This window comes from Carlito syrichta, unplaced genomic scaffold (genome assembly GCF_000164805.1).
Source record: "Carlito syrichta isolate Samal-C Ts95f unplaced genomic scaffold, Tarsius_syrichta-2.0.1 Scaffold303688, whole genome shotgun sequence".
Lineage (NCBI taxonomy): Eukaryota > Metazoa > Chordata > Mammalia > Primates > Tarsiidae > Carlito > Carlito syrichta.
Genome location: NW_007247784.1, coordinates 59,213 through 69,151, shown reverse-complemented (window position 1 = coordinate 69,151; position 9,939 = coordinate 59,213). Strand labels below are relative to the sequence as shown.

The following is a 9,939-nucleotide window of genomic DNA, read 5'->3' as shown; positions in this document are numbered from 1 at the left end:
GACCAGCTGAGCCAGCCAGTTCACAACTACCTTAAGTTCAAGTTCCTTCCACTCCTCAAGCCACCTTGGTATTGCCAACTGCATGACCCCAATTTCTTGGAGCAGTCAACGCAATAATTTCTCTAGAATGCAGAGACCTTAGCAAGGGAACAAAATAATGAAGACAAAGCATGCTGGGCCACTGCTTCTTCGTGTATATCTGGTTTCTCAAAAGAGAAAGCAGCCTTAAGATGCCAGCACAGCGACCAAGAGCTGTCTCCCTTCTCACTCCTGCTGTTGCCAGAGAACTGATCTGCCCCGGAGCTCACCTCCTCTGAGATCGGACCGACACAGAGTCAAGCAATGTATTAATCTCATATAGTAGACACCCATCGTTCTTTTGCTCTTTTAAGAATTATTCTGTGTCACGTTCAGCTTTGAACGTCACACTGCCACTTTGCAAGAAGGACCTCAAGGCCTGCGTTCCCCAGGCCAATGGCAGAGGCATACCTAAAATCCGCAGGAAGCGATCTGGCTCCCACACCAGCGTCGCTGGCCGTCCGGGCTCTGAGCTCCTCTGCAGTCAGAAGGCAGTGCAGGCGATAAAGAACGCTGGGGAGACAAACTGCTTTTCTCCACAGTGATGCTGGGATTGGATGGATGGCACAGAGTTCTGGAACCAGTATCTTTGAGCGAGGAAGAGGAGGCAGGTAAACACCAAGCACGCACGCGCACACGCACACGCGCGCGTCACAAGAGACCATGAAAGGCCAGCTTCACTGAGGAATAAAGATACCAAGGAATGCCAGCAAAACCTAACTTTTGAAAATACGCGTCAGAGTGACCCTCTAAGGTCACACGGCGTTTACCCTAGGGTTCCTGAGGACGATTTCATGATATAAATGCATCAACGGACCAAGCCTAGTAAAATCCCACACACAACAGGACAACAAAACAAAGTCCAAGGACCAGAACGTCCACCAACCCCTCGGCTCCCCTGCTAGCGTGAGAGAGGCCACCCTGAGGCCTCCCGGGACAGGCCCTACCTGTTTATTCTGCAGACTCTCCCACTTGGCCCTCCTCTTCTCGGCGCTGCTCAGGGGAAGCGCTTTCCCCTTCTGATTCAGATGTCGCGGTGTCAGAAGGTTAAGTCTGCAGAAATCCCAAAACAATTGTATCCAGCAGACCCAGGAAGCTACCCTCCCACCATGGTTCTGCCGCTTCAGCGTGCCCACAAGCCACCGGGGAGCTCCTTGGGGCTGCGGGATCCCAGCCACCCACAGGCAAGGCTGTGGGCAAAGATGACCCCTCCCATTCAGACCGCCCACGGTGGTGGGGGCATGAATCTCAGAGGGTGCCCACCGACGACAATGACGCCCGGAAAGGAAGCCCCAAGGGCAGCCAACACAGCATTCCCAAAGCGCTTCACCTGGAAGAGGTATGGTCCACATCCAGCAGTGGCTGGTTGAGATTGGTCAGGTCAAGGTTATACTTTGTTTTATAATATTCTGCAAAAGTTTCATACTCCGGGGAAGGAAATTTACTGAGCGGGGTAAGGTCAGTGTACACATCAGCAACGTAAAATCGATGAGGCTGATCGAAATTGCGGTATCTGATAAAGAAAAACGAGCAATTGTTTTTTGGCTCAAATCAACTGTTCTCAGAAGACAACCATTTTCATCATGGCAACGCAAACAACGATTAAGAATTCAAAAGGCTGGCCAGGGGCGGTGGCTCCCACCTGTAATCCCAGTACGTTGGGAAGCCTAGGCAAGTGGACTGCTTGGGGCCAGGAGTTCAAGACTAGCCTGGGCAACACAGCAAGACCTCATCTCTACAAAAAAATCAAAAATTTAGTGGGGCATGGTGGTATGCACCTGTAGTCCCAGGTACTGGGGAGGCCAGGATGGAAGGATTGCCTGATCCCAGGAGATCGAGGCTGCGGTGAGCCACTGGGTGACACAGTGAGACTCTGACTCAAAAAAAGTAACAAATAACACTAATGAAGACTTCAATTCCAAAGAATATATTTCAAGCGTATCGAGAGAGTAAGAACTATATTTTTATCAAGCAAAAACTCTCTCTCCATTCTTTCCTACCTTATTATTAACCTTGTTGTATGTATCTATTCTTTGAAGCTAAATGGCACCTTCAAATATGTATCTCATCAATATATACAGTATAGAAAATTTAAAATATTCAAACTAAGCAAATACTTTGGACATTACTAATGCTAAACATGAGACACTTGTCATATAAAATATGTCACTGTATCATCTATGATAGTGACAGTTTTAATGATCACTAACACTTCGAATATGGCTTTGAAGTACCAAAAAAAAAAGAAAGATTGAATTGTGTTTTTTAAGCACATTCTGTAACTTTTTGAAACATGCCTGCATTTCTTATTGCCCCAAAACTCCATTCCCTAAATTTTTATAAAATAAGAAAAAGAAATTCTGATTCACTGTTTTCATCAAGGTTAATGACAATACTCCTTATAGAAATCTTAAGAAATGAAACTATTATTTATGATAAAATTCTTTAAGATTTTGGAGATTAAAAGGATGGGTTTCTTTTTTAAGACTGGAAAATATAGTTCATTTAGAAAGGAACTGGGAGAGGGGGAGAGAGGGGGAGAGAGAGGGAGGGGAGGGGCCAAAGCTTAGCACGGCAGCCATAGCTCAAAGAACACAAGGCCTGGCCAGTGCTTAACAAAAACAGCGCTTCTAAAGGGATGGAATTTTTTTTTGAGTCCGAGTCTCACTCTGTCACCCAAGCTGGAGAGCAATGGCATGCTCATGGCCCCCGCAGCCCTGACCTGCTGGGTTCAGGTGATCCTCCCAAGTAGCTGGAAGCTACAGGCAGGCACCACCACACCTGGCTAATCTTTTGGATTTTATTGTAGAGATGAGGTCTTGCCATATTGTCCAGGCTTTGTCTTGAACCCCTGAGCTCAGGCAGTCCTCTCGCCTCTGCCTCCCAAAGTGCTGGGATCACACGCATGAGCCCCCGTGCCCAGCTAGGATGGAAGTTAAGAAGAAGGCCTATCGACATTATTTAAATTATCTGGCTTTTAAAAGCTAAATCCCTTACCTCCAATGTTTTAGGCTTTGCTTTGTAAGCAAGTGCAATGGAGAGGTCAGGTCCATCTCAAGAGAGGCCTGCACTTGCAGTTAGTGGCAGCCACACTAAAGTCACAGTCCACTTGAAACAGAGTATCACCTCCACTTTCCTTTCCATTTAAATACCTACCTTGGAATGATGACCGCATCTTGGTAATCTTCTAGCTTAAAAACAAAGGGTGTTTCTTTTGAATACTTTGTACTGGGAATGCCAATTCGCGCTTCAGATTTCTCAATATCTTCCATGAATTGAAAGTCAATATCCAAAGTGCTGGAGTCATTAACTTAGGAGAAGAAAAGACTCTTTAAGCTTGTAAAAACAGAATGCAGGGTAAGACTCTTACTTAAACTGTAATCCATGTACACCTCTAACTAATTATCAAAGTCCGAGATCTTTGTAGCATACACAGGAAGCTAACTGCCAAGCAAAACTCTCATTTTTGGCTACCAGAAGTGAGTACCTGAAGGTCTGGTCCTCCTTACCAACATTAAGAGGTAGAACACAGTAGGCCGAGTCGGCGTCTGTCGGCTTGAACTCGAGTGCAGGCTTTTCAAGCCGAAGAATATGTGAGAAGATATACTGATGAAGCCTTGTGATCAGCTCAAGCATTTGTAGAGACAATGTGAAGCCAGACTTCTTCAGCTCAATAGAGATGGTGACCTCCCCCGAGCGAGTATACACAGGAAAGTGTGGGATCTTGGCCAAAAGAAAAAGAAAGCAACCTCCCAGTTAACAGGTCCTCACTGCTTCGCTGCTAGCTTCAGAAGACACACGGTGTTTTCCGGCGGGGAACCAGAAGAGACCCCTCAGTCGACGAACCACACACACCGAGGCACCGAAAGGCTCTTCCCACCGAGCAGCTTGCGCTTCTCCCTTCCCTTTTCTCGACTTGGCCTGACTTGGCCATTCTTACTACGCGAGACACCCAACCTGAGCAGTCACAGCCAAGTACCTACCTGAGGGATAGGTTTCGCGGTCAGTATCCCAAAGCATCTTGCCGTGTCTTCAGGGGGATAGAGCTTCCGCCTTCTGAAGTTGAGTTCGTCAGGTAGAGGAGTCGTTAACACCATTCCTATCACATACAGGTAACAGGGCTGATCAGGTCTGGGATAGCTGTCCCTCAAACATTCCGGAATCTGGAGTTGGGAAGGAAAGCTAAGCATCAGCTCTTTTCCAGAAGTCAGCAAGAAAACAGATCGATTCCTGGCTTCGCTAAAAGCTGATGAGAAAAAACTAGGAGAATACCCAGGGCATGAGACCTCCTAATTACTCGGCCCTGCCGAGGAGGCCGGCATTATCTCAGGCCTGAATGCTGACAGCAGCCAAGTTTACATACATTATGGTGCACTATTGACTATACAGCTAATACCAAAATTACATAAAACAATCAAACCCTGTAATGTCTTTTTAAAAAATATCACTCATTTGATCTATTTCTATTGACAAGTAAAGGCCTCTCTTCTTTGGACTTTTGCAGTGTTTACTCACTGCAGCGTATCAGAAAATAAAGGTAGGAAGATTTTTTAAAAATATATAACCCTAAGCACACTCACACTTTTCAATACAAATGGAATCACACAACATTAGTGTGTGCTGGGGCTGGTGTTGGTGTGTGTGGGGGTGTGTGGGAGATGGCTTGGTTTTACCCCCCGGTACGATGATGAGCTATCTTTCAGGGTCAACGTTAATCCACAGCATCATTTTTAGTGGCTACCTCATTATGTGAGTGAACGATTGATATTGAGCTTTCAGTATTAACACAACCCTTCAGATCAGGGTCTTGCCGTTTCTGAGGTCCGATGACAAGTAGCTGCATCAGTAGTTAAAAGGAACAGAAATGCCGGCTAAGAGACAGTCATGATGAGTGGGAGATCAGCTGGTGCAGTTCGTATCTATTAATTAGACAGAATGCATGGCACGACATCCTCTTTAGTGAGTGGCCTTTAGTACACGAAACTAGTCCAACGGGAACACGAGGTATATGGGAAACAAGCGTTTAGAGAAAATGGGCAACGTTCGTGATGTTTAAAAAGCCAACATGATTTTCATTCTTGAAAATGTTAAGCCGGGTGAAAAGCTGTTCAAAGTAAAAGCTCAGTAAAACTGCCAGAGCAAAACAGAAGCACCACTCTTCTGTGCAGGCTGAGTGGGAAGTGGGAGACCCCCTCTCCACCGTGCACTCCCCGGGTTCGTTACCTGAGTCAACCACGGTTCAGCAGTAGGTAAGTATGCACAGGAAGACACTGCAAGGGTGAGGCTGCACTCACAGAGCTGTTACTACAGTGCACTGCTACAATTATTCTGTTTCATTACTACTGTTCCTCTCTTATTGTGGCTAACTTGTGAATTAAACCTTATTGTAAGGATGCATATACATACAGGAAAAAATAAATACAGGAAGTCCTCACTCCACATCATCAACAGGTTCTTGGAAAACTGCAATTTTAAGCAAAATGATGTAGAAACCAACTTCACCATAGGCTAATTGACGTAAACAAGAGTTAAGTTGCTACAATATATTTTTGGTCACAAAAACATTACCAAACTTCTAAACAGGAGGGGGAACCCCCCGAAAAACCCAGAATGTATTTATTAAAAATTGTGTATTTCTTCTTACATGTTTCAACTTCAGTCACCATCAAAGTACTCTCTGTTGGATGCAATATACCTATGGAGAAGCCTTTTCCATTGCTCAAAACTATTTCTGAACTTGTCCATTTTGATGCCTTTTAGTGCTCTGCCCTTTTTTGCTTCACCTCGTCCATATTGGGAAAGCGCTTCCCTTTGGGGACTTTTTTCATCCAGAGGCAAAAAAAGAAAAGTCGCCTGGGTCAGACCCCGTGAACAGGAAGGGCGGGGCAGGGGGCCATGCGGGTTTGGGTCAGAAACTTCTGGGCACTCAGCACACTGTGGGCAGGTGCACTTGGCAACCACCCATCACGAAAGGGGCAAACATGTGGAAAGGCTCTCCAAAAAAAACACTCACTGAAGCGGAACACGATCTCACAACAACACTAGCTGGTCCACTGACACCAACAGATTCCTAGAACACTCACCTAGTGGGTAAAGCCTGTAGGACAGGGGGCCCACCCGCCAAAAAATGATTTCAGTTTTTTGGGAGCCCCTTTGTAAAGATCCAAACACTTCTAATGTTAAACACTGAAATAAATGTGAGCTACACATACATTTAAACATTAATAAAAACAAGATACTTGTTTTCCCGCCTATTCCACTGGTGGCGGCAGGTGGCCAGAGCCCACCCCTACTCCTGCAGCTCAGGGAACAAGGTGGGCACCAGCCCTGGACAGGACGTCCCAGCACAGCGCGCGCGCGCGCACACACACACACACACACACACACACACACACACACACTCCCTCACCCAACTGGGGGGACAACACAGAGGCACCAATTCACCCAAGATGCACATCACTGGGATGTGGGAGGACCCAGGGGACCTGGAGAAAACCCACAGAGATGTGAGAGAATGTGCAAACCCCACACAGACAGTGGACCTGGCTGGAAGCTGGTGTCTTTTTCTCATCAACATTATAACAAGCTGGGTGCAGCGGCTCACGCCTGTCATCCCAGCACTTTGGGAGGCCGAGGCAAGGGGATTGCCTTAACCCAGGGTTTCACAACCAGCCTGGGCAACATGGCAAGACTTCGTCTCTACAATAAAATAAAAAACTAGCTGAGTGTGGCGGTGCACACCTGCGGTTCCAGCCGTTGGAGGGCTGAGGTGGAAGGATCACCTAAGGCCAGCAGGTCGAGGCTACGTGGCCATGAGCATGCCACTGCACTCCAGCCTGGGCGACAGAATGTGGCTCTGACTCAAAAAACCATCGTCAGCCGATGCAGAGCCATGCTGGGGGTCCTGCTGTACAGGGCAAGGTGCCATCGGTGGTTTCCACGGGGTTCCGGGACACGTCGCAAGGCCAGAGGCTCCCACGCACGGCAAAGTCGGGCTTGTGCCTGGAGTTCTTATGGTTCTCTTGAGGCAGACTATTGTTTTTGAGTCCAAGTAAAGCACGAGCCTCATCGCTGACACGAACAAAACAGAGAGTGTCTGCTTACGTGAAACAAACGCATTCTGAGAGAATCGGATGGGGGGAGTTCTTGAGAACAGGGAACAAAAGCAACTTCTGCAGTGGGAGAGCACACAGTCCACCTCTACGCAAGCAAGGGCTGACCCGAGGGGAGCTGGGACTCTGAGAAACGGGCTGAGGTCCAGAGTGGGCCACATGACAGGGCCCGGGAGGAGTTTAGACTCGGTGCAGCAGGATGCAACCAGTCAGAAGGCAACCAATACTAACTGCTTTTGGGTAGCACTGCCTCCGCTTCGTGGAACCTGGTCGTCCCGGAACGCTGGTCTCTTCCTCGTCATGCAAATCCAACTCTTCTTCGTATTTGACCGTCTCTTTCCCCACTGGCAGCAAATGGTCATCCAGCTCACCTAAGAGATTGAAAGAGAATTAACATACTCCGGACTCCGCCTCTCTTACTCCTTAACAAATACCCGCAACAGCATGGCACCAAAAAGCGCCTTTGCCTTTAATAATGCCAGGGCCATCAGATGTCACACGGGAGGCAAAGGCCACCTGCACTCATAGACTCGGTGTGAGCAAGGCTACAAAATTCTGATCTGAGGTTCAGAAACGGAAAGGCCTCAGCAGGACACCGGCACAGACCACTTCTAAGGAAGAAGGCATAAAGAATGAGTCTTCCATTTTAAAAAAGGGATTCATTTCTACTCGAGTACAGACTAATGGGAATGTTAAACACAGAAGTTCAGGGCACATGACCACACTTAGGAGGAACGTGTTACGTACAGAGAGTGCCAAAAAATGTATACACCTCTTAAGAAAGGAAAAAAGCATTATTAAGATGGCAATACTTAATATATCCCAGTAACAAAAGATGAGCACAGGTCATGTTTGGCTTCTACAATTACAAAGGTGCTCAAAGTGGCTCCCGTCAGTGTCCAGTCACCTCTGATTATGGCAGACTAAAAGTAATCCATAGACAGCATCGCTTAAAATATGTATACGCTTTTTGGGCACCCCTGGTATTTAGAAGGGGTCAGTTAAGAGAGCAAATAAATGACAGCTGCTCACAGTTAAGCTGTGGACAACAGAGCTCCCACACGTTGCAGGACTTCCAACTTACAGGATACGTTTATACTCAAAGCACACCAAGGTCAAGTCCACAGTTCCACAGCATCCTTAGCTACCCATAAAATCCTCAAGACGCTTCTTCTTAACAATGCCCATAGTCTACTTTTGTGTGCATAGCTTTCCCAACATCCTTACCGATTTTGTGCAGGTTTTCACAGCAAATGAGAGCTACGACTCTTTCAGCCAATCGTACACAGCTCATGGGCGGACCCTAAAAATAACAAACAACCTCTGCACTGCATATTCACACAGCTATGTTAGCACTGGCACATGAAATACCTATGAAACCACTGCCCCAATATCTTCAAAGTTCGATTTCCCAAATCAAAATTCTTTGTTTTAAAAACTGCTGGGCAACCTCTTTGGGTCTTCTCCCACTGTGGGAGCTTTTCTGTCTTCTCAATAAATCCTGATTTCTCACTTTCAAAAAACAAAAACAAAAAAAACTGCCAACAAGCTTCTAAAAAAACCCTACTTGAAATATCCACCTTTAAGATTCTGCCCAATAAAACTAAGTCATAACTAAGGTTCTATAGTTTTGAATTTAAATACTAGTAAGATTTCAAAGTACCTTATTTTCACTAATCTAACAATATGTACAAAATAAATAAAGCCATTATCGGGATATGACTATAACATAAATAATTAGTACTGAGCAACGTTTTGGGTGCAGTAGGAATTTGTCATCTTGGAATATCTGGAAATCGGTACTGGAACCAAGAACAGTAGATACAAAAGGCAGATTTTTGAGCCACCAACAAAATAACTAGAACAACCCAACTACACTTAATAACTTTGTGTCACTGCAAGTATCAAAGCCACAGCAGAATGCGTCTGTCAGAAATGTGCATATGAATAATAGCTCCTTGGAGGAAACGTCAGATCATCTAGCAGCATTCTAAGTGTCTGTAAGCTAAACATTCTATTAACAATTCCAACATGTAGATGGCTACAAAAGAGATTTGAAAGTCTATTTTCCAAAGTAGATTTTAAAAGCAAATTTAACTACAACTTGTATGTCTGAGAGAAGCTTGGAGAACCCTACTAATTGGCATATTTTAAAAGATACAAGCTTTTTTTTCTAACTTACAACAATGGAGGCTCGAAGCGGTGAGTTAATTGGCAGATACAGAGTTGAATAAAAGGTACCGTCAGGCAGCTCTCGGGTTCTGCATTTGGGAGCTAGATGAGTAAACGGATCACTGGGTAATCTAGCACAGTATCTGTGAAGAAGAAGAAAAAGAAACTGTGAGCCGAATTTGCAACTGAGAAAACAGATGGAAACATCTGAAGTGCTGGTCATAACCTAAAGTTTGATCTCTTGTGGCCCTCTGCGCCTTTACTGGATTGGCGCTTACAACATGGAGTGTGAACTTCACGGCTTCCAGCTTTCGATAAGACGGAACACTGCTGTCTAACAGAATGTTCTGAGAAGATTTCAGTATCGGTGATGTCCAACACAGCACAGGCCACTGAGCACTTGAAATGTGACTGGTAAAACTACATTTTAAATTTTATGTTAAATGAAGTTGGAATTTCAATAGCCACAGGTGCTGAGTGTGACCAGAAAGAACAGAGCACAAAGTACTATTCTGACTCCATTAAGAGAACACACTGCCTGTGTCTGCTCCTTAATCACCGAACATCTGCCAGCAAC

The 9,939-nt window shown here is 45.7% G+C and overlaps 1 protein-coding gene across 1 annotated transcript in view; it reads right to left on the bottom strand.

The window, feature by feature from the left end:
* DICER1 (dicer 1, ribonuclease III) overlaps positions 1-9,939 on the bottom strand; it is a 47,891-nt gene that overhangs the window by 17,150 nt on the left and 20,802 nt on the right. Inside the window, exons 11-19 of the mRNA XM_021712890.1 lie at positions 9,373-9,505; positions 8,418-8,493; positions 7,422-7,561; positions 4,062-4,241; positions 3,588-3,801; positions 3,235-3,388; positions 1,409-1,591; positions 1,026-1,131; positions 490-665 (exon numbers count right to left, since the gene is read on the bottom strand). Coding sequence (XP_021568565.1) covers positions 490-665; positions 1,026-1,131; positions 1,409-1,591; positions 3,235-3,388; positions 3,588-3,801; positions 4,062-4,241; positions 7,422-7,561; positions 8,418-8,493; positions 9,373-9,505 — 1,362 coding nt within the window. The remainder of the gene's footprint in view (positions 1-489; positions 666-1,025; positions 1,132-1,408; positions 1,592-3,234; positions 3,389-3,587; positions 3,802-4,061; positions 4,242-7,421; positions 7,562-8,417; positions 8,494-9,372; positions 9,506-9,939) is intronic.